The 24243-nt window shown below is 50.4% G+C and overlaps 2 protein-coding genes across 5 annotated transcripts in view; one reads left to right on the forward strand and one right to left on the reverse strand.

The window, feature by feature from the left end:
* LOC128324290 (uncharacterized) overlaps positions 1 to 24243 on the forward strand; it is a 259679-nt gene continuing 235436 nt past the window's right edge. For 2 of the 4 annotated variants that reach the window (XM_053248660.1, XM_053248665.1), the window contains exons 1-3: positions 1 to 887; positions 1698 to 1840; positions 2521 to 2632. The gene's annotated coding sequence lies outside the window, so the exon portion shown is untranslated. Of the gene's footprint in view, positions 918 to 1305; positions 1841 to 2520; positions 2633 to 24243 lie in introns of those variants that run through there. The other 2 variants (XM_053248662.1, XM_053248663.1) reach the window with 2 other exon arrangements.
* LOC128324292 (endogenous retroviral envelope protein HEMO-like) lies at positions 14974 to 23884 on the reverse strand. Its single transcript, XM_053248673.1, has 2 exons — positions 23470 to 23884; positions 14974 to 17612 (listed from the first exon to the last, which is right to left on the reverse strand). The coding sequence occupies exon 2, from the start codon at positions 17153 to 17155 to the stop codon at positions 15512 to 15514; it is 1644 nt and encodes a 547-aa protein (XP_053104648.1). The 5' UTR covers positions 17156 to 17612; positions 23470 to 23884; the 3' UTR covers positions 14974 to 15511.

Below are 24243 nucleotides of genomic sequence, written 5' to 3' on the forward strand. Positions count from 1 at the left end.
GAATCCAAAGCAGACCGCTCTCCTTCCTCCACCCAGAGAGGGTCAAGCAATAGAAAGACAATGGCAGGACTGAGACTCCCAATGGGAGGTAGGTTGCTAGGAAGTGGTGCTGTCCAACCTAGGATGGAATGAGTGAGGTCCCATCCCTATTCCTTCTCTGTTGCTGGGACCGAGGACACCTCTGGGTTATCCTTCCCGTAAGCTCCAAGGCAGGACAGTTCATTGGACAGAAATAGAAAGCTACGCCTACTTGAAGTCGAGGGGGATAACCCCACCCAGTTCTTTTCTGTCCTCGAAAGCTCCAGGCAGCGACTTTTTCCTTCTCTCATGTCTTTGCTAATTCTAATTGTTTCCTTAATGACTGCTCCTTTCTGATTCCCTTGTCATCTTACCTTGAATATGTTATAACTTTAAAACAAACAAACAAACAAACAAACACCCTACTTTTGTCTTTCTTCTGCTGGTCCCTCTGTTTTCCCTTACTCCCCTCCCTCGCTGCATGTGGTGATCAGGGCAATTAACAGACTACAGTGTTCGCCTTCCGAAGGGGAGAGGCCCCCACACTGACTTTCCAGGGGGGCCACATTCAGTGAAAGCACAGTTGTTGGCCACGGCCGCCTCCGGGCTGTCCGTGCGCCTGACTTCGCTGCGTTGTTCCCAGTCGGCCACGGCCGCCTCCGGGCCGTTTGTGTGCCTGACCCTGGATGTGGAGAGTTCCTCAGCCCCAGATATGGCCACCTGCGGGCCGCTCGTACTGGCTTTATCTCCACCCCCTTCACAAGCATCGGCAATTCAGGAGGTCCGGGAATCAGGCCGCCCACTGAGACTGTGCCTCACTCGCTCCTCGTGGGCCCAGCACCAACGTTATGAACAAACTGTGGAGAATTGTGAGTCCCCTGGGCAGTGGCTTTTCCTAGGTAAGAGGCGCCCAGTAGCTAATCCACTGCCCTCCTCGGCTGTGATCAAGGCGCTGGGTGTTTTTAAAGGTGCAACTACACCTAAGATGGTGGCAGGGGACCCTTATAAAATGGTTCAGTGTACCTCAGCTAATTTGGCGGGAAATGGAGAGAACAGGCCAGAATCCTTCCAGTCTACCAGTTCTAATTTACAAGCAGCAGAGGGCGCTGCAGGGACTGAGAATCAACCATCTCCCTTTGTCCCACAATTTAATTTGGTCAGGTCTGTTCCCCCTGAGTGGCAGGCATGGTTTTAAAATGCCATAATTGACACTATTTACCAGATAAGACCTGCTAAGAAACAAAGGGGATCCAGAAACCAGTCCCCCGCCAAACCCATCTTCCGTCATGTAGATCTCTAGGTGACTTAGGTCAGTTTGGTTCAACCTCAGCGGTAATGCAGCTGCCCTGCATGTCCAAGTTCTTGCACTGTGTCTGGCATTCACAGTTCATGTGAACGGATCATGTATCCCACAATGCTCTGTAACATTACACAGGTTGCAAGGTGTACATTTGGTTCATGCCAGTCCCTACTGAGGAAGCAGCACAGGAATCCGAGTGCTTGTGCTCTTCCCTCATTACTAGCTGCTCACACAAACAAGAGGATGCTCCAGAAAACTCTTGGTAGCGAAGTAGAGAAGTTTGTGATGCCTTTGCATCCACCCTGCCTAGGACGGTGAAAGCCCTTGAGCCAGCCTTGCTTCCTAGTGCCTTATGAATAACCCTCTTCTTACCTGACAGTTGGAGGAACTTCTGGACCAATTGTTCATCCGGTTGAAGGACAGAGTTCCACATGGACAAGACATAGCCTTGCTAGCCTTCCCCGTCTTGGCAGTAGATCATCTTGAGGAGGTGGTGCTATACCTCCTCAAACACCCTTTCAGGTATGGAGCATGCTGGAGCTTGTACTAATTTGGGTGACCCCCTTGGGGATCTGTGGGGCTTCCCCAAAGAGCACCTTTCTCCCTGCTGCTGATGCAACCCAGGGTGTGCTTCCCAGCAGATGCATCAGTTGTGCCCCTTTGTCCTCCCTGCTGGCCTGGCCTACAGTACATGGAAACTGGGGGCAGTCTAGGGCTGGGGTGGCGATATGGGGCTCACAGGCTGGGCTGGGCCGCTTGGAGAGTCTTGCCTTGGCCCTGGCAGCCCTTCCAAACTTTTCAAACCGCTTTGAGAACTTTTGTTGAAGAGTAGAATATGTGAATAGTAGTGATCAAGGTATGGTTAAGCATTTGGCCCCAGTGTCACGTAAAGAACATATTTTTTCTTTCCTATTGGTAAGAAATACAGATATTTCTACTACACTGTAGCTTTTACAACTCTGTTTTTTGTTGTGAACTAGCAGGGATATGATAGATACACGTGTGTGTAGTGCGCTGCTTGATAGCATGTGCTCCACAACTGTGAATCTTGCACCGCAAAGCTATGGAGTGTTTTGACCTGGTAGAGGGTCAGTGCATGAGCCTGGATGACTGTCTGGAGAAGAAAGTGCTCCCCCCAGTGTAGAAGCTGAGCATGCCTGGTCTGTGGGGTTTGACTGCTTTTCCTGTCTTTCCATTTGCAGCAAGTGCCAGGAGCACTGGCAGGCAATATTCAATGCCACAGCCAGATACTCTGACCACAGCCGGACACTCGATGAGGTGGCAAAATGGATGCCGGAGTGCAGCAGAGTTGTGGTAAGGAAGTGGAAACCGCCTTCGGGTCCCCTGCTCCTCATCTGCGTAATCCAAGCTGCATGTATCCTGCCATTTCACAAGCAGAGAGAAACTACATGCTTGCATGTGGAAGATTGAAAGTCCCCTCCCCGGAAGCATCTCCCGGGTCCGGCTGAGAGAGACTCTTGCCTGAAAGCTTGGAGAAGCCACTGCCAGTCTGTGTAGCCAGAGATTCTCAAACTTGGGTCCTCAGGTGTTATTGGACTTCAACTCCCATAATCCCCAACCAAAGGCCACTGAGGCTGGGGATTATGGGAGTTGAAGTCCAATAACACCTGAGGACCCAAGTTTGAGAATCCCTGGTGTAGAAAATACTGAGCAACATTAATATACAGTATATATAATACTGTGTAAGGCAGCTTCCTGTGTTCCACAGAAATTGGCAAGATTCACACAACAAAAAAGCCACCCTGAAAAAATGTCAGCTTTCATTTAAAAAACAAAAGGGCGAACTATTGTTCCATGCGAGTGGGATGCTGTGAGTATGGAAGGGAGGAATCCGCGGTGATTTCATATGCAGGGAGAACAGGGTGGAGTTAGTAGGCCGAGTTGTTGCCTTTTTGCCTTGGCCAAGGTAGTTGACAAGGAGCAAACCTGTTTCAAAGATCTGAAAGGCATGTTTCCTCAGACCCTTGATGGCCTCCTTTCAAAGAGTGGATTTATTTGTATTTTTATACTGCCCTGCATCCTAAGACCCCAGGGTGTTAACAACAAGATTAAAAAAAAAAGTGAAATTTCAATGAAAACAACCTATAGAGAGAGCAAACACAGTTGCAGTTTAAGAGGAGAGCAGGCAGCATCTCAACGGACAAAAGCCTGAATAAAAAGAGTGGAGAGAAAAAAATTCTCCTTAAGGGCTAGAAGAGAGGAAGTTAATGACAAGCACTCACTGGCCCGGGCTTCTCCATGCCGCTTCTGCTCTTGACCTGGCTGAATGGGGATATGAACCCGGGTCTCCCCAGTCCTAGTGCAGCACTCTAACCTCTATAGCATGCTGGCTCTTCATTTAGAGTATCCTGGCTGAATGGGGATTTGAACTCGGGTCTCCCCGGTCCTAGTCCTGCACTCTAAGAACTACACCACGCTCACCACGCTGGCTCCTCATTTACAACGTCTTACTTGTGAAAGAATGACAGATCTCCCTTAAATGATCAGAAGGCTCAGAAGTACCGATCTGTATCAGATCAAGGTCCCCTCGTCCAGCATTCTTGGCAAGGATAGGAACATAGCAACACATGAAGCTGCCATATACCAAGTCAGACCATTGGTCTATCGAGCTGAGTATTGTCTTCACAGAGTGGCAGCGGCTTCTCCAGGATGGCAGGCAGGAATCTCTCTTGGAGAAGGCAGGGAGTGGGAGGGCACTTGCAACCTTCTGCTCCTCCTCCATCCCCTGAGGGGAATAGCTAACAGTGCTCAGACATCAAGTCTCCCGTTCATATGCAACCAGGGTGGGCCCTGCTTCGCTCAGGGGACAAGTCATGCTTGCTGCCACAAGACCCAGCTCCTGCTTGAGTGTCATGAATAGCGTCCAGTGGGAAGCAGGCTCCCTGATACAAAGAGAATCTTGAGGAGTGGAGGGGAGAGAATTGTTTGGGTTTTGGCAGTTGGCCTTCTGAGGTCGCTCTGGAGGGCTTGTCTGAGGAGAAAAGCCTTTGTCGATGCGGCAGCTGTGTCTGGGAGGAGCCCTTGACATGAAGCCAGATGGGGCGGTAGCATAAGGCAGCAGATTTTGGAGGCCCCAAGAGGGCCCCAAGATGCCCCCCACCCCCCGTGGCCCTACTATTGAAGCATCTCTTCAAGAGGGGCATGCATCACTTGATGGAGGAGAGGTCTCTCAAGGGCTGCTAGTGGGAGGGCGGGCTATAGGCCACCTCCAGGCTGATGGGCAGGATGCCTCTGAGTCCCAGTGTTTGGCAGGGGAGTAAGAGCAGGAGAGAGGCCGTGCCCTCAACTGCAGCCTGTGGGCTTCCATTGGCATGTGGGAGGCCACTGTGTGAAAGAGGATGCTGGACTAGATGGGCTTCCTTGGGCCTGAGCCAGCAGGGCTGTTGCGATGTTCTTAGGACTGTTCTGAGCCTTGGAATCCTGAGCGCTGGGATAGCGTAGGGGTTAGAGTGGCGAGGATAGAGACCGGGGGTACCCGAGTTCGAATCCCCATTCAACCTTTTCGGGATTATTCCTTCTTTCAAAAATTTAGACCCCGCCCCTCCAGTACACTGCTGCTCGGGCCAGCTCACAGCAATACGGCACATATCAGGGACGAGAAAAAACAAGAACATTAACCAAACGGAGGAAACAAATCAATCGTCAGGTACAAAACCACAATCACTATCAAGTTCAAACTCTACGTCCTTTGAAAAGCTAAAAAACGGAAATGACAACAACTCAAAACTAAAGAAGCTACCGGAAATAACCCAAGAGGGGGCCTTAAAAAGCCTCCTTAGAAAGTGGTTTGTTAAAAACACTGAGGGAGGGAGGGAGCATGGGAAGCTCTTCAGCCAGGGCCTTCCAATGCCGAGGGGCAACAAGCGAAAAGGCCCTGTCCATAGTCGCCACAAAGAGGATCTCTGTTAGTAGCGGGGCCATGAGCGAGCAGAGCAGGGCCTGAGACGATGAACGGAGGGCCCTGGCAAATTAATAGGGGCACATGCGCTCCGACAGCTTCCCCGGCCCCAATCCCTGTAGAGTCTTGAAGGTGTGACTCAGAGTGCTCTGAGTGGGGCACACCTCTGGGAGCACCGGGCCGCCATTGGGGCAGGAGAAACGTTCCTGGGCGGGGGGGAACTGCAAGAGCCATCTCGCCGTCCCCCTGGCCTCCTCCAGCCCCGGCAAAGGAGGTCGTGTACAACCTCCATATCTCTCATCTAATATTCCATGCATTCATCTATAGTTGAGTGGGGCTAATCATTCTTGCGTGGTCGCCTCTTTTAAAAAGCAAAACCAAAAGCAGAAACTCTGCAGTCCACTGAAAGTCAAGTGTACATTCTTCCTTTCTTTTGTTCTTTATGACATGTATAGGCCGCTCTTCCTCCAAGGAGCTCAGAGCTGTGTACTACATACTTAGGTTTCTGCTCACAACAACCCTGTGAATTAGCTTAGGCTGAGAGAGAAGCGACTGGCCCAGAGTCACCCAGCAAGTATCCTGGCTGAATGGGGATATGAACCCGGGTCTCCCCGGTCCTAGTGCAGCACTCTAACCACTACAGCACGCTGGCTCTTCATTTAGAGTATCCTGGCTGAATGGGGATTTGAAGAAGACAGAAGGAGAACAGCTTGGGTGGGGCACTGACTGACTGCTGTCTTTGCCCCTGCCCCACCTTTCCTCAGGTGTGTGTAACATCTCCTTGGGCTGCTGCTGGGGCTTTGGCTGCTGCTGCTGCTATATAGGGCAGGCTAGCCCAAGGGCGCGAGCCTCTTGGCGCGAGCCGAAGGGCGAGCGCACAAGGGCTCTCGTCCTTGTGGCCCTCTGCCGTGGGGCGAGCTGCCTGAGGACTAGAAGATCTCTCTCCTTCCGCCCTGAAGAGCCATCTTCTCACAATTAAGAAATCAGCAGGAGACTACGCAAGCCTGGTTTTGTTTTGTTTTTAATTAAGCCAAGAAGCCGTGGTGGGTTAGTCTGGGGAGATGTGCCTGGGGGAGCAAAAAAGTGGGTCTGGAGCGGGGGCGGCAATATCACAGGTAGCGGGCAGAGGGAGGTATGGCGGTGGGAGTTGGGCAGGCCGTTACAGGGGAAAACGGTCCAGGCAATTGAGGCCTGTTCCTTTTTCCGGCCCTTCTCCCAACCCTCTGACCCTAGGGAGCTCTGGGAACACTCCTTCGAGGATTAGGGTGCTGCTGCTGAATGCCAGGTCAGTTAACGCAAAAACATCTCTCATCCACGATCTGATTGTGGATGAGCGTGCTGACCTGGTATGTGTGACGGAGACCTGGTTGGATGCGCTGGGCGGGGTCGGTCTCTCTCAGCTTTGTCCTCCAGGTTTCCAGATCGTGCAGCAGCCCCGCCTCGAGGGTCGGGGAGGAGGCGTTGCAGTCATCTTTCGAGAGACCCTCCCCGTTTCCAGGTGCCCGGTCAGGCAATCTCAGAATTTTGAGTGTTTGTCCTTGAGGGTGGGCCTCCGAGATAGGCTGGGGATTCTGTTGGTGTACCGACCACCCCGCTGCACTTCAGTCTCCCTACCTGAGCTGGCGGGGGTGGTCTCGGAGGTGGCCTTGGGTTCCTCCAGGCTTATTGTTTTGGGGGATTTCAATGTCCACGCTGAGGCCCCCCTAGTGGGTGCGGCTCAGGATTTCATGGCCTCCATGGCAACCATGGGCCTGTCTCAATTGGTATCGGGCCCTACCCACGTGGCGGGACACACTCTGGATCTGGTTTTTGCCGACCGGGAAATAAATGATCTGGAGGTGGGGGAATTTGAGACCACTCCCTTGTCATGGACAGATCATCACCTGGTGGGGTTTAGTTTGACTGCTCCGTCTGCCCTCTGCAGGGGTGGTGGGCCGATTAAGATGGTCCGCCCCCGGAGGCTTATGGATCCGCTTGGATTCCAGACGGCCCTCGGGGAGTTTCCAGTGTCCAGAGCTGGTGACCCTGTCGACGCCTTGGTTGATCTCTGGAATGGAGAGATGGCCCGGGCTGTTGACACGGTTGCCCCCAAGCGCCCTCTCCGGCTTAGTGGAGTCCGTTCCGCTCCTTGGTTTTCCTCGGAGCTTAGGGCGATGAAGCAACTCGGACGACGGCTGGAGCGACGCTGGAGGAAGAGTCGTCACGAATCCGATCGAACACGGGCTAGAACCCATTTTAGGGACTACACCGTGGCGGTGGGGGCGGCGAAGTAACGTTTTTTCTCCGCCTCCATTGCGTCTGCTCAGTGCAGGCAAACAGAGCTGTTTCGTGTGGTGAAAACATTGCTCCACACATCCCCCCGGACAATGGGGGAGGAGCCATCTACAGCTCTTTGTGATCGGTTTGCCTGTCACTTTTCAGATAAAGTCGCTTGCATCCGTGCTGACCTGGACTCCAGAGTTTTGGCAGTTCCGGCAGACATGCCTTTGGCACCATCTGGTCCCATTGTGTTGGATTCTTTTCGGTTGGTGCGGCCTGAGGATGTGGACAAGATCCTGGGCAGTGTGCGGGCGACTTCGTGCGCTCTTGACCCTTGCCCTTCATGGCTAATAAAAGCTGCCAGGGAGGGGACAGGTAGATGGCTGGAGGTGATGGTTAATGCTTCATTAAGGGAGGGCAGGATGCCATCGTGCCTTAAGGAGGCGGTGGTAAGACCTCTATTTAAAAAGCCCTCCCTTGATCCCTCCAGCCTGGACAACTATAGACCTGTGTCTAACCTGCCCTTTTTGGGCAAGGTGATGGAGCGTGTGGTGGCGTCCCAGCTGCAGAGGGTCTTGGATGATACGGATTATCTGGACCCTTTTCAATCTGGCTTCCGCCCCGGGTATGGGACTGAGACTGCCTTGGTCGCTCTAGTGGATGACCTACGCCGGGAACTAGACAGGGGGAGTGCGTCCCTGTTGGTTTTGCTGGACCTCTCGGCGGCGTTCGATACCATCGACCATGGTATCCTTCTGGGCCGCCTCTCGAGTATGGGAATCGGAGGCACTGCGTTGCAGTGGTTCCGGTCCTTTCTTGAGGGGAGGGTCCAGAAGGCGGTGCTGGGGGACTACTGCTCGGCCCCGTGGCCGTTGGCCTGTGGGGTCCCGCAGGGTTCGGTCTTGTCCCCCATGCTGTTTAACATCTACATGAAGCCGCTGGGAGAGGTCATCCGGGGATTTGGACTGAGTTGTCAGCAATATGCGGATGACACTCAGCTCTATCTCTCCTTGTCATCTGATCCTAGGGAGGCGGTGGATGTCCTGAACCGGGGACTGGAGGCCGTGATGGGTTGGATGTGGGCTAACAAACTGAAATTGAATCCGGATAAGACGGAGGTGCTGTTGGTCAGTAGGAGAGCCAATCGGGATGTGGAGATTTAACCAGTTCTGGATGGGGTTGCACTCCCCTTGAAGGAACAAGTACGCAGCTTGGGGGTACTACTGGACCCGGCTCTGCTCTTGGAAGCTCAGGTGGAGGCGGTGGCCAGGGGTGCCTTTGCACGGCTTCGGCTGGTGCGCCAGCTGCGTCCCTTTCTCGAGAAGGCAGATCTGGCCACAGTTACCCACGCCTTAGTCACGTCACGGCTGGATTACTGTAACGCGCTCTACGTGGGGCTGCCCTTGAAGAATATCCGGAAACTGCAGCTAGTGCAAAACGCGGCAGCGAGGGTGTTATCCAGAGCTGCCCGTTGGGAACATATCACCCCCATTTTGAAAGAGCTGCACTGGCTACCGGTTAGTTTCCGGGTCCAATTCAAGGTGCTGGTTTTGACCTTTAAAGCCCTAAACGGTTTGGGCCCAGGGTATTTGAGGGACCGCCTGCTCCCAAGGGTTGCTGCCCGCTTGACGAGGACATCTGAGGGGGCCCTGCTCCGGGTGCCGACAATGAGAGAGGCCCGGCTGTCGTGCACTCGGGACAGGGCCTTCTCTGTTGCTGCCCCCAGACTCTGGAATGCTCTCCCAGTGGTCATTCGCTCCTCGGACTCCATCATGGCTTTTAGAAAGCTTGTAAAGATTTGGCTTTTTACCCAGGCTTTTACATAATCGTTTTTACTGCTGCTTCTGGGTGTTTTTATTTCTTGTATTGTTCTATGCCTGTTTTTATATGTTTTTATACTCTTAGCATGTTGTTTTTATTGTGTTTTTATTGTATGTTTTTAACTTTTGTAAACCGCCTTGGGGCTATATTTTAACGAAAGGTGGTATAAAAATGCAAAAATAAATAAATAAATATAAACTTGGGTCTCCCCGGTCCTAGTTCTGCACTCTAAGCACTACCCCACGCTCACCACGCTGGCTCCTCATTTACAACGTCTTAATTGTGAAATAATGACAGATCTCCCTTAAATGATCAGAAGGCTCAGAAGTACCGATCTGTATCAGATCAAGGTCCCCTGGTCCAGCATTCTTGGCAAGGATAGGAACATAGCAACACATGAAGCTGCCATATACCAAGTCAGACCATTGGTCTAGCTAGCTGAGTATTGTCTTCTCAGAGTGGCAGCGGCTTCTCCAGGATTGCAGGCAGGAATCTCTCTTGGAGAAGGCAGGGAGTGGGAGGGCACTTGCAACCTTCTGCTCCTCCATCCCCTGAGCGGAATATCTAACAGTGCTCACACATCACGTCTCCCGTTCATATGCAAGCAGGGTGGGCCCTGCTTCGCTAAGGGGGCAAGTCGTGCTTGCTGCCACAAGACCCAGCTACTGCTTGAGTGTCATGAATAGCGTCCAGTGGGAAGCAGGGTCCCTGATACAAAGAGAATCTTGAGGAGCGGAGGGGAGAGAATTGTTTGGGTTTGGGCAGTTGGCCTTCTGAGGTAGCTCTGGAGGGCTTGTCTGAGGAGAAAAGCCTTTGTCGATGCGGCAGCTGTGTCTGGGAGGAGCCCTTGACGTGATGCCAGATGGGGCGGTAGCATAAGGCAGCAGATCTTGGAGGCACCAAGAGGGCCCCAAGATGCCCCCCACCCCCTGTGGCCCTACTATTGAAGCATCTCTTCAAGAGGGGCATGCATCACTTGATGGAGGAGAGGATTCTCAAGGGCTGCTAGTGGGAGGGCGGGCTATAGGCCACCTCCAGGCTGAAGGGCAGGATGCCTCTGAGTCTCAGTTTTTGGCAGGGGAGTAAGAGCAGGAGAGAGGCCGTGCCCTCAACTGCAGCCTGTGGGCTTCCATTGGCATGTGGGAGGCCACTGTGTGAAAGAGGATGCTGGACTATATGGGCTTCCTTGGGCCTGAGCAAGCAGGGCTGTTGCGATGTTCTTAGGACTGTTCTGAGCCTTGGAATCCTGAGCGCTGGGATAGCGTAGGGGTTAGAGTGGCGAGGATAGAGACCGGGGGTACCCGAGTTCGAATCACCATTCAACCTTTTCGGGATTATTCCTTCTTTCAAAAATTTAGACCCTGCCTCTCCTGTACACTACTGCTCGGGCCAGCTCACAGCAATACGGCACATATCAGGGACGAGAAATAACAAGAACATTAACCAAACGGAGGAAACAAATCAATCGTCAGGTTCAAAACCACAATCACTATCAAGTTCAAACTCTACGTCCTTTGAAAAGCTAAAAAACGGAAATGACAACAACTCAAAACTAAAGAAGCTACCGGACATAACCCAAGAGGGGGCCTTAAAAAGCCTCCGTAAAAAGTGGTTTGTTAAAAACACTGAGGGAGGGAGGGAGCGTGGGAAGCTCTTCAGCCAGGGCCTTCCAATGCTGAGGGGCAACAAGCGAAAAGGCCCTGTCCCTAGTCGCCACAAAGAGGATCTCTGTTAGTAGCGGGGCCATGAGCGAGCAGAGCAGGGCCTGAGATGATGAACGGAGGGCCCTGGAAAATTAATAGGGGCACATGGGATCCGACAGCTTCCCCGGCCCCAATCCCTGTAGAGTCTTGAAGGTGTGACTCAGAGTGCTCTGAGTGGGGCACACCTCTGTGAGCACCCGGCCGCCAGTGGGGCAGGAGAAACGTTCCTGGGCGGGGGGGAACTGCAAGAGCCATCTCGCCGTCCCCCTGGCCTCCTCCAGCCATGGCAAAGGTGGTCGTGTACAACCTCAATATCTCTCATCTAATATTCCATGCATTCATCTATAGTTGAGTGGGGCTAATCACTCTTGCGTGGTCGCCTGTTTTAAAAAGCAAAACCAAAAGCAGAAACTCTGCAGTCCACTGAAAGTCAAGTGTACATTCTTCCTTTCTTTTGTTCTTTATGACATGTATAGGCCGCTCTTCCTCCAAGGAGCCCAGAGCGGTGTACTACATACTTAGGTTTCTCCTCGCAACATCCCTGTGAAGTAGCTTAGGCTGAGAGAGAAGCGGCTGGCCCAGAGTCACCCAGCAAGTATCCTGGCTGAACGGGGATATGAACCCGGGTCTCCCCGGTCCTAGTGCAGCACTCTAACCACTATAGCACGCTGGCTCTTCATTTAAAGTATCATGGCTGAATGGGGATTTGCACTCGGGTCTCCCCGGTCCTAGTCCTGCACTCTAAGCACTACCCCACGCTCACCACGCTGGCTCCTCATTTACGACGTCTTAATTGTGAAAGAATGACAGATCTCCCTTAAATGATCAGAAGGCTCAGAAGTACCGATCTGTATCAGATCAAGGTCCCCTGGTCCAGCATTCTTGGCAAGGATAGGAACATAGCAACACATGAAGCTGCCATATACCAAGTCAGACCATTGGTCTATGGAGCTGAGTATTGTCTTCACAGAGTGGCAGCGTCTTCTCCAGGATTGCAGGCAGGAATCTCTCTTGGAGAAGGCAGGGAGCGGGAGGGCACTTGCAACCTTCTGCTCCTCCAACCCCTGAGGGGAATAGTTAACAGTGCTCACACATCAAGTCTCCCGTTCATATGCAAGCAGGGTGGGCCCTGCTTCGCTAAGGGGACAAGTCATGCTTACTGCCACAAGACCCAGCTCCTGCTTGAGTGTCATGAATAGCGTCCAGTGGGAAGCAGGGTCCCTGATACAAAGAGAATCTTGAAGAGTGGAGGAGAGAGAATTTTTTGGGTTTTGGCAGTTGGCCTTCTGAGGTAGCTCTGGAGGGCTTGTCTGAGGAGAAAAGCCTTTGTCGATGCGGCAGCTGTGTCTGGGAGGAGCCCTTGACGTGAAGCCAGATGGGGTGGTAGCATAACGCAGCAGATTTTGGAGGCACCAAGAGGGCCCCAAGATGCCCCACAGCCCCCGTGGCCCTACTATTGAAGCATCTCTTCAAGAGGGGCATGCATCACTTGATGGAGGAGAGGTCTCTCAAGGGCTGCTGGTGGGAGGGCGGGCTATAGGCCACCTCCAGGCTGAAAGGCAGGATGCCTCTGAGTCCCAGTTTTTTGCAGGGGAGTAAGAGCAGGAGAGAGGCCGTGCCCACAACTGCAGCCTGTGGGCTTCCATTGGCATGTGGGAAGCCACTGTGTGAAAGAGGATGCTGGACTAGATGGGCTTCCTTGGGCCTGAGCCAGCAGGGCTCTTGCGATGTTCTTAGGACTGTTCTGAGCCTTGGAATCCTGAGCGCTGGGATAGCGTAGGGGTTAGAGTGGCGAGGATAGAGACCGGGGGTACCCGAGTTCGAATCCCCATTCAACCTTTTCGGGATTATTCCTTCTTTCAAAAATTTAGACCCCGCCTCTCCTGTACACTACTGCTCGGGCCAGCTCACAGCAATACGGCACATATCAGGGACGAGAAATAACAAGAACATTAACCAAACGGAGGAAACAAATCAATCGTCAGGTTCAAAAGCACAATCACTATCAAGTTGACGTCCTTTGAAAAGCTAAAAAACGGAAATGACAACAACTCAAAACTAAAGAAGCTACCAGACATAACCCAAGACTGGGCCTTAAAAAGCCTCCTTAAAAAGTGGTTTGTTAAAAACACTGAGGGAGGGAGGGAGCGTGGGAAGCTCTTCAGCCAGGGCCTTCCAATGCTGAGGGGCAACAAGCGAAAAGACCCTGTCCCTAGTCCCCACAAAGAGGATCTCTGTTAGTAGCGGGGCCATGAGCGAGCAGAGCAGGGCCTGAGACGATGAACGGAGGGCCCTGGAAAATTACTAGGGCCAAATGCGCTCCGACAGCTTCCCCGGCCCCAATCCCTGTAGAGTCTTGAAGGTGTGACTCAGAGTGCTCTGAGTGGGGCACACCTCTGGGAGCACCGGGCCGCCAGTGGGGCAGGAGAAACGTTCCTGGCCGGGGGGGAACTGCAAGAGCCATCTCGCCGTCCCCCTGGCCTCCTCCAGCCCCGGCAAAGGTGGTCGTGTACAACCTCAATATCTCTCATCTAATATTCCATGCATTCATCTATAGTTGAGTGGGGCTAATTACTCTTGCGTGGTCGCCTGTTTTAAAAAGCAAAACCAAAAGCAGAAACTCTGCAGTCCACTGAAAGTCAAGTGTACATTCTTCCTTTCTTTTGTTCTTTATGACATGTATAGGCAGCTCTTCCTCCAAGGAGCCCAGAGCGGTGTACTACATACTTAGGTTTCTGCTCGCAACAACCCTGTGAATTAACTTAGGCTGAGAGAGAAGCGACTGGCCCAGAGTCACCCAGCAAGTATCCTGGCTGAATGGGGATATGAACCCGGGTCTCCCTGGTCCTAGTGCAACACTCTAACCACTACAGCACGCTGGCTCTTCATTTAGAGTATCCTGGCTGAATGGGGATTTGAACTCGGGTCTCCCCGGTCCTAGTCCTGCACTCTAAGCACTACACCACGCTCACCACGCCGGCTCCTCATTTACAATGTCTTCATTGTGAAAGAATGACAGATCTCCCTTAAATGATCAGAAGGCTCAGAAGTACCGATCTGTATCAGATCAAGGTCCCCTCGTCCAGCATTCTTGGCAAGGATAGGAACATAGCAACACATGAAGCTGCCATATACCGAGTCAGACCATTGGTCTATCTAGCTGAGTATTGTCTTCTCAGAGTGGCAGCGGCTTCTCCAGGATGGCAGGCAGGAAGGAATCTCTCTTGGAGAAGGCAGGGAGCGGGAGGGCACTTGCAACTTTCTGCTCCTCCATCCCCTGAGGGGAATAGCTAACAGTGCTCAGACATCAAGTCTCCCGTTCATATGCAACCAGGGTGGGTCCTGCTTCGCTAAGGGGACAAGTCATGCTTGCTGCCACAAGACCCAGCTCCTGCTTGAGTGTCATGAATAGCGTCCAGTGGGAAGCAGGGTCCCTGATACAAAGAGAATCTTGAGGAGTGGAGGGGAGAGAATTGTTTGGGTTTTGGCAATTGGCCTTCTGAGGTAGCTCTGGAGGGCTTGTCTGAGGAGAAAAGCCTTTGTCGATGCGGCAGCTGTGTCTGGGAGGAGCCCTTGACGTGAAGCCAGATGGGGCGGTAGCATAAGGCAGCAGATTTTGGAGGCCCCAAGAGGGCCCCAAGATGCCCCCCACCCCCCGTGGCCCTACTATTGAAGCATCTCTTCAAGAGGGGCATGCATCACTTGATGGAGGAGAGGTCTCTCAAGGGCTGCTAGTGGGAGGGCGGGCTATAGGCCACCTCCAGGCTGAAGGGCAGGATGCCTCTGAGTCCCAGTTTTCTGCAGGGGAGTAAGAGCCGGAGAGAGGCCGTGCCCTCAACTGCAGCCTGTGGGCTTCCATTGGCATGTGGGAGGCCACTGTGTGAAATGATGTGAATACCCGGCTCGACTTGGGTCCGCATTTTAGCCAATCAAACAGACTCAAGGGAATCAATCAGAGGCTTTATTGCTTCGCGACAGCAAGGTAGACAATGTAGCTCACGCATCACATTGAATACAATGAGTTACAGCTAGAGATGTCCTTTTATACAAACAACAACATGAATGCAAAAAGGCTCTTGACCCTAATGCACATACCAACTGTGACCTAACCCCTTTCAAGCACGCATGCGTGACTTGACTATCGTCCATCAGGTGATTTCCCTAATATGGTTAGATCCGCTCCTTCTTCAGCGTTAGCATTTCAAGCGTTTCTCATGGGAACCTAGCTTGGTTAGCATTGCAATTGCTACTATGCGAGCTAGAGAGATAAGAGTAGTGACGGCTATTGTTAAAGCAATGTTGCAGAGTCTGTGTCCTTGGCCTTGCTGAGGTTTCTCTGAGTTAGAGCTTTTTAGCTTTCAAAAGAGAGTTTCTTTGGTTTACTAACAAAATGGAGTAGCTTTGGTTTACTAAAACACATCAATTCCCCCCTGAAAGAATTAGATCATCCTGAATCTTCAGGATGCTTCAGGATGCCCTCATTAACGCTTGTTAGGGTACGGATGTGTATTTAGGTCCCAAACTGTGGCGGGGTCTAAAAGCTTTCATAAACAATTGAATTAAAGTTGGAATGCATTGCAAGCAGCAACATGTGATTATCAATAAAAGACAAATACATACGATAATTATGATTATCTTCTGTGCCCACAATCCCCAATTGGGTAACCAAGAAGTGAGCCATGCCCATATATCCATAGGGTTTTCCTTTCCCATGTTATGCCATATTTGAAGTTGGTCTTTAAGATTTTGAACATGAGCAGCGATAGATCCAGTCTCATTGACATAAAAACAACAAACCTCACCTAGAACTGCACAAGCTCCTCCCTCTTGAGCTGTGAGAATATCTAAAGCTCTACGATTTTGCCTGACTACTTCTCCTAATGAATTTATCTCTGTACCCATATCAGTTAAGGCTAACAGAGTCTGGTTAAATGAGAGTTCGATTTGTCTGGAAATATTTATTATAGCTTTTTCTAGTTGATTTACTCCTAACCTAGGTAGTATGGTTCTTGTCCATTGATGGAACTTTGTGTTTCGTGTAGCTAAAGGATTTGGAACATAATTGATTTTGGCTTGTCTTCGTGTTCTGTGTAACAAGCTTCCAAGATTAAGAACTTGTGATGCATTAAGTGAAGGTTTCACATAAATGGTAGGTGCTAAATGGGCTGGTGCACATCTGCCTGTCCATCCTGGGGGTAATGCACGATAGGCTCTGTTCCCACAGACCCAATAAAGGCCTGCAGGTAAGGCAACAATTAAGTTGTTTCCTGAACGAGGTAAATTGACATAATGGCTACACAAATCCACAATGTCTTTACCTGTATTGCTAAACAAATGCTTCCATGTTTTTGACATTTTCTCTGGATAAGCACATGCAATAGTCACCCAGATGTCAAACCAAGGCGTGTGCGTGTTAAAACTAGAGCCTTCACAAACATGATCAGTTTGGTTTGCCTGTTGACAAAGGCCAAGACCTTTTGTAAGATATATGGAAGAATTATAAAGGTTCAGGGCTTTTGAAACAGTGATCCACTCTGAGTCTGTGAAGTTAAGAAAAAGAAATTCTCTAAGAGAAGTAGGTATTCCTAAATCAAGAGGAATATGAAAACACTCTAGTTCGTTCTCTCTGTGTTGAGAGAACCATGTTCCGTCCGTGCTGTTAAAGGACACTATGTGTGTACAGCTGTGGTAGGGATTAACTCCCAAAAACTTCCCTGTACCATTTCTATTTTCAATGCAGATAGGATGTAAGCCGTGGCTTGAAAGCTTAATATCCGGGATACCAAGGGCATTTCTGTTGAGAGTTTCCCTTTTAGTGTATCCATAGCGATTATAACTAATGCTTCTTCCCTGGAAGTGAATTGTTTCTCTGTGTTTTCCCCAAGACCAATATGTAGTGTAATTTGAAAAATATTGGGGCTGTTCTGTGGTTTGTGGATAAGTAATCCACCAGCCAAGTGTGACTGGAATGGCCACTACATTTAAAATATCCCCTTCTGTGCTTGCCATGTGACTGCATAGCCAGCAGTCATTTAAGTTGGCAATGTCAGCTAAAGTCTGTAAAAGTGGAGCGTGTGGGTGTTGAATTGACCATGTACACAAGAAATAACATGATAAACACCAAAAGAGATACATCCTCCCTTTGTACAGGAAAAAAAATTAAAAGAAGAGGGGAAAAATATATATATAAAAATATTGTTCTTTGCAAGAAAAATGTTTGGGAAAATTAAAAGTGTCCTTCATCCATTGCTTCCCACACTGCCAGAGTGTCTTCAAGGGAAAGAGGCTCTGGTGGGGGTTTTGGTGGTGGCTGTTTGCGTAAAGTGAGTCTCAGGTCTCCACGCTTGGTCACTGTCCAGTTGTTGTTGTTGTCTTCTGGTTCCTTCGCTGGGGTAGGCGCGAATCTCACGCGGGTGTGATGGGTCCAAGTCTTTGATCCAGAGAGACGAACTGCAGTTTGGGTCACTAGGAGCACTGTAAACGGGCCCGTCCACCGTGGCTCTAGGTTAGGCTTCTGCCATTTCTCAAGGTACACCTGATCGCCTGGTTGGAAAGGGTGTTGTGGTCCCTCTAGTGGCGGCCGTTGCGTTGCCTGTAAATGAGAAGAAAGAGAAGACAAGGCAGCCGCAATGCCAACTACATGTTGTTTCAGCAATTCTTCTCCCCTGACATGTAAGTCAGATACATCAGCAGATAGAGGATTTAGAGAACACACTCTCCCATACAGGGCTTCAAATGGTGAGAGCCCACTACGCCCCCGCGGTGTGATGCGCATGCGAAAAAGGGCCAGAGGCAAGGCGTCTGGCCATTTTAGTGATAGTTCTTGACATATCTTCCTCAGGTGTGTCTTCAAGATCCGATTTGAGGCCTCTACTCTCCCGGAAGAAGTGGGCCGCCAAGGTGTATGTAAATGATAGCGAATTCCCAAGGCTGTGGCTACCTCCTGTATGACTGTAGAGGTAAAATGTGGTCCTTGATCCGAATCTAAATGTCTAGGCAGTGAAAAATCTCGGTATAATGTCTTGTAGAAGCCTCTTGGTGACTTCCTTTGTCTTGTTTGTCTTACAAGCAAATCCTTCTGACCACCTAGTGAAATTGTCAATAAACAATAGCAAGTGCTTATACATTCCAGCTCTAGGCATGTCAGTGAAGTCTAATTGCCAAGAGTCACCTGGGGCTGTTCCTGTCCTGAGCAGACCGCGTGGTCTTGCTCTCCTTGGTGGAGCTAGATTGTTCTTAATACAAACCACACATGCATTGACAGTGGTGGTTACCATTGCTCTCAATTGAGGGTGGTAAAAATATGTGACTAAAAGCTCATATAGTCTGTCCCTTCCCAAGTGTGTAGTAAGATGGGCTTGCTTAACTAAGGCCATGGTGGTGCCATATGAAAAAAACTGTTGGCCTGAAGTATGGATAGCTCCATTCTCAGTCTGGGTCCATTCAGTGTTTTGCAAAAGGTCATTTAAAGTAGACACGTCCTCTCCTGTCATTGGGAAAGGGTGATCCTGAGGTTGAAGCAAAGGGAAAGCTGGAATAAGTGGTAACATAGATACTGTGGGTGGGGGTGGCAGCAGAGCTGCTGTTTTGGCTGCGTGATCTGCTCTGGCATTGCCTTGGGCAATCTCAGTGTCCCTTCTCTGATGCCCTGGGCAATGCATAACTGCAACTTTGCTTGGCAAAAGTATAGCATCTAGAAGTTCCAAAATCTGACCACCATGCTTTATTGGTGACCCATCAGCGGTAATGAACCCTCTCTCCCGCCAGATGGCGGCATGTGCATGTACTACCGAGAAGGAATACTTTGAATCAGTGAAGATATTGACTTTCTGGTCCTGGGCTAAGAGCAAAGCTCTAGTCAAGGCGATCAGTTCTGCCAACTGAGCTGAGGTCCCAGGGGGTAATGAGTTAGCTTCCACTGTAGCATGTATGGTAACAACGGCGTAGCCAGCCCTCCTGACCCCATTGTCCATAAAACTGCTCCCATCTGTATAAAATGTGAGATCTGCATCTGATAGTGGAATATCAGTCAGGTCTGGTCTGGCTGAGCAATGATAGTCCAGAAATTGCTGACAATCATGCAAAGGAGGGTCTGGTTCTGACATGTTTTGTGGTAAAAGGGTTGCTGGATTTAATGCAGTGCAGTGATGAATGGAAAGCTCTGGAGATTCGATAAAAATGGCTTGGTACTTAGCCATGCGTGCAGGTGTCAGCCATTGGTTTGCTCTGTTCTCCAGCAATGTAAGAACTGAGTGTGGAACATACAGTTTAGTCTTGGAACCTAGAGTGAATTTCAGAGCTTCTTCCAAAATGACAGCCGCTGCGGCCAGGGCCCTCAAGCAAGGAGGCCAACCTTGGGCCACGCCATCTAGTTTGGAAGAAAAATATGCAATTGGGCGATGATCTTTGCCCAGGGTTTGTGTAAGTATCCCAGATGCTGTTCCCTGACTCTCAGAAGCAAATAAGTAGAAAACTTTGTTGTAGTCTGGCAGTCCAAGTGCTGGAGCACTCGCAAGAGCTGCCTTTATCTTCATGAAAGCAGATTGGCAGTCTGCTGTCCATGTAAAGCCGTCATTTTCTCCTCCAGAAAGTGCATCATACAGAGGTTGGGCTAAAGCTGCAAACCCATGAATCCATTGGCGGCAAAAATTAGCCATTCCAATGAATGAACGCAACTGACGGTGATTGGAGGGTGGGGCTATTCTGCAAATGGCCTCTTTTCGCTCTGGCAAAAGAGACTTCTGTCCTTGGCTGAGTAAAAGCCCCATATATTTAACTTGGGGTAAGGCCACCTGCGCTTTAGATTTTGATGGATGAAAGCCTGCATCCGCTAGATGGAGCAAAAGTGAAATGGTAAGGATCAAATTGAGCTCCTTTGAGGTTGTGGCTAGGAACAAATCGTCTAGAAACTGCAGCAACACAAAATCCTTGCCTTCCTCGCCTTCTGGGGGTGTCCACCTGCCCAATTCCTCCCTCAACGCATCGCTGAACAAATGGGGCGCGGAATTTAACCCTTGTGGCAGACGAGACCATTGGAGCCCGACTTTTACATGCGTTTTCGGGTCGTGCCTTTCTAGTGCAAATATTGGTTGTGATTCTGGCGCGAAAGATATGCAAAAAAAAAGCATCCTTCAAGTCCAGAACAGTAAAAGTAGTCATTTGTGGTGGCACAGCTGTCATTATAGTGTGTGGATTTGGCAAAATTGTGTGTAGAGGTTCCACACAGGCATTTACTGCTCTTAGGTCTTGTACCAGGCGCCATCTACCGTCTGGTTTTGGAATTGCAATGATCGGGGAATTCCATGCGCTTTGGCTGGGAACTAAGATTCCATTGGCTATGAAGGCATCAACAATTGGTTTTAATCCCTCTGCGCCTCCCTTCCTTAAGGGATACTGTGGTATTGCAACAGGCTGGGTGTTTGGTTTCAATCGAATTGTCACTGGTGGGGCATATTTTGCTTTGCCTGGCACTCCCTCCTTGGCCCACACTGTCTCTGGTACTTGTAAATCAATTAATGGTGCAAGCATGGGTGGGAAAAGACCCATCACTCTAGCTTGAACTGCCCAGGTTTCTGAATCAGGAATTTCCATGGTGATTTGGTCTGGGGCGAAAGATAAGGTAGCCCGCATGGCACACAATAAATCTCTGCCCAATAGATTCACAGCAATAGCAATAGCAATAGCACTTACATTTATATACCGCTCTATAGCCAGAGCTCTCTAAGCGGTTTACAATGATTTTAGCATATTGCCCCCAACATTCTGGGTACTCATTTTACCTACCTTGGAAGGATGGAAGGCTGAGTCAACCTTGAGCCCCTGGTCAGGATCGAACTTGTAACCTTCTGGTTACAGGGCGGCAGTTTTACCACTGCGCCACCAGGGGCTGCAGTTTTACCACTGCGCCACCAGGGCGGCAGTTTTACCACTGCGCCACCAGGGCACTGAGGCATGTGCAGGAAGGAATGTTGTCCTTGTGACCCTGCGCATTCAAAGGGTATGGCTTCCAAAAAGTGATGTTTTGCTGAAGCACCCGTGGCTCCTTCCACAAAGGTGGAACGGCTGCTTGGGGTAGCCCCTTTTGGAGTAATTAAGACTGAATGAGTGGCGCCGGCATCTACTAACATTGAAACAGTCTGAGCATTTGCTCCAGAGCCCACTCTGCAGGCCACCAGGGGTTCTGTGGGTGAAAGTGTTCGGCAAGTCGCCAATACAGCTGTTTCCCCCGGCCTGTCCTATCTGGAGTTCCTTTGTTGAGAGGGACTCTGGGGACTGGACTGGTAGGGCTGCTGTTGGGATTGGAACTGCTGGCCCCCCTGCTGCTGGGGTTGAAATTGTTGTGGTTGAAACTGCTGTTGCGGCTGAAATTGTTGGAACTGCTGCTGTGACTGGAAATGCTGCTGTGGCTGGACAGCCGAGGCTGTCTGCCAATAGGGCATTTGCTGTGGAAATGGCTGCGGTCCTTGAAACCGGGTCGGACAGTTCCGGACCCAATGGTTTGGATTTCCGCAATGGTAACAATATGGAGATCCCTGTCGAGGGGATGCTCTTCCCGGCCCCTGCTGGGCCCCCTTTCCTCGACCAGCATATAGGAGATGTGGTTTACTTCCTCCAACTTTCTTCTCCTTCTCCTTTTCCTTTTCTTTCTCCTTCTCCCTTTCCTTCTCCTTCTCTTTTTCTTTCTCCTTCTCCCTTTCCTTCTCCTTCTCTTTTTCTGACTCTGGGTCTGGGTTCTCTCTCTGTGTATAGACACGGTAGGCTGCCTCCACTAAAGAGTCGAGAGCCATGGTCAAAGGTGCATCTCACTTATTCAGTCTCTTTCTAATGTCCTGTGCACTCTGAGCCAAAAATGCTGCTCTCAAAATATGTCCTGCTTCTGGAGATTTAAGGTCCAGGGACGTGAATTGGCGAAGGCATTTTTCAAGCCTTTCCAGAAAGTCTCCTGGCGATTCATTTGGACCCTGAAAGGTCTGATGAAGTCTGTTCAGATTTGTATGTCTAGGCACACAAGTGTTGAGAGCCTTCAGAAAGAGCTGGCGAAAAGTGTCCAAAGCGGCACTCCCAGCATCAGTATTTGGATCCCAGTTAGGATCCTGCAAGGGATATAGTTCTGTTGCTGCAACAACTGGTGTCTGACGGGCCCCCATGTTAGTGGCTAACTGGGTAGCTTTCTGCAAAAGGAGGCGTCGTTCCTCTGCTGTAAGCAAAGAGCCAGCCATTTGCTGGATATCCCATATAGGTTTGTGAGTAGCAAACACAGACTCAAATAGACTAGAGCAGGCTACTGGGTCTTCTCTAAGTGATTTAGTTTGCAGCTTCCAATTCATTAAATCTGCAGATGAAAAGGGAACATGGACTAATGTTCGGTTCCCTGTGGCAGTTAAAGTTTCCCTCAATGGGGCTAAAATTGGGACTCTGCTGCTGCTTTTACTCCTAGTATGCCAGGCAACGGGGCTGATTTTGGGGTTTGTAAGGGAAACGGTACCGCTGTTAGTAGGCACAATAGCTAAATCCAAGGCTTCCAAATCTTTCTTTAAACATTGCAATGGTGTCGTTCCCAAATCAACCAAACCTATGCCCGCCCCCGTTCCCAAAGGTGTCAAAGGTGTAGGAAGTGGCCCCAATGTATCTTCCCCCTCTAAGTCAACCAAACCTATGCCCTCCCCCCTTCCTGGAGAGGGTGCTCTCTGTACATCTGGTACATTGGGAATTTGAAGCAGCTGAGGCTGGGGAATAAGTTGAGGTTGTGGTGGGGGTGGGTAAATAGGTTGAACACAATCATCTTCTGGACATTCCTAGGGCTTGGGATAGGGTGGAGGAGGGGGAGGTGCGGAAGGGGTGAGGGGAGTGGAAGGGCAAGACTGTAAGGGAAATAGTCCAGAAGAATTCCCTGCAGGCATTAGCCCACAGTCCACGGCCAACAGAGGTCTGCACCATAATTCCATGAATGGCTGAACAGAACGGTGTTCTTCATACTTTCCATTTTTTGAACAATATACCAACAATTCTAAAATTAAAGATTGATCAACACTTCCTGTACGTGGCCAGTAGGTGGTGCCATCGCCAAGCCGATAAGTTGGCCACACTTCTATACAGAGACGTTTCAACATATATTTTTTTAAGAGCATTGCTATCCCCTGTGAGGATCTTCCAATGCTTCAACACACATTCCAAGGGCGTGCAAGAAATCCTTTCAGATTTCATGTGCTTGCTATTTCTGCTCCCCATGGTCTACCCCCTAGCTTGCTTGTGCTTGGGCCGTTTATTTTTGACTCAGTCGCCTCTCCCTCAGGCTCTTTGGCTTAAATTGCACCCCCCCCTCGGGACTTTGGCTTAAATTGCCCCTGCTTGGGTAATTTTGCCTTCTCCCCTCTTCTCGGGATGAAAGAATGCCCCTCCCTGGGCTTTCCCCCCACTTTTGTTCCCCTACTTGGGCTTGGGGTACTCACCAAAGACGTCTCTGGATTTCTTGCCTCTCCCTCAGGCTCTTGCCTCGATTCCCAGATGTAGCGTGTAGTAACGACTGACGCGTCCCAGGGCCACGAGAAACCTCCTCAGACAAAGGCTGTGGTGCGCGCTGGTCCTCGTTGTCCCACGACGGGCCAAATCGTCCACCCAAGTTACATCCGAGGATGCTGGACTAGATGGGCTTCCTTGGGCCTGAGCCAGCAGGGCTGTTGCGATGTTCTTAGGACTGTTCTGAGCCTTGGAATCCTGAGCGCTGGGATAGCGTAGGGGTTAGAGTGGCGAGGATAGAGACCGGGGGGAGCCGAGTTCGAATCCCCATTCAACCTTTTCGGGATTATTCCTTCTTTCAAAAATTTAGACCCCGCCCCTCCAGTACACTACGGCTCGGGCCAGCTCACAGCAATACGACAAATATCAGAGACGAGAAAAAACAAGAACATTAACCAAACGGAGGAAACAAATCCATCGTCAGGTTCAAAAGCACAATCACTATCAAGTTCACGTCCTTTGAAAAGCTAAAAAACGGAAATGATAACAACTCAAAACTAAAGAACCTCCCAGACATAACCCAAGAGGGGGCCTTAAAAAGCCTCCTTAAAAAGTGGTTTGTTGAAAACACTGAGGGAGGGAGGGAGCGTGGGAAGCTCTTCAGCCAGGGCTTCAGCCAGGGCCTTCCAATGCCGAGGGGCAACAAGCGAAAAGGCCCTGTCCCTAGTCCCCACAAAGAGGATCTCTGTTAGTAGCGGGGCCATGAG

This window comes from Hemicordylus capensis, chromosome 4 (genome assembly GCF_027244095.1).
Source record: "Hemicordylus capensis ecotype Gifberg chromosome 4, rHemCap1.1.pri, whole genome shotgun sequence".
Lineage (NCBI taxonomy): Eukaryota > Metazoa > Chordata > Lepidosauria > Squamata > Cordylidae > Hemicordylus > Hemicordylus capensis.

Bases quoted from the DNA above. Each gene is read 5' to 3' on its own strand.
- LOC128324292 (XM_053248673.1), bottom strand. From the start codon at position 17,155: ATGTATCTCTTTTGGTGTTTATCATGTTATTTCTTGTGTACATGGTCA.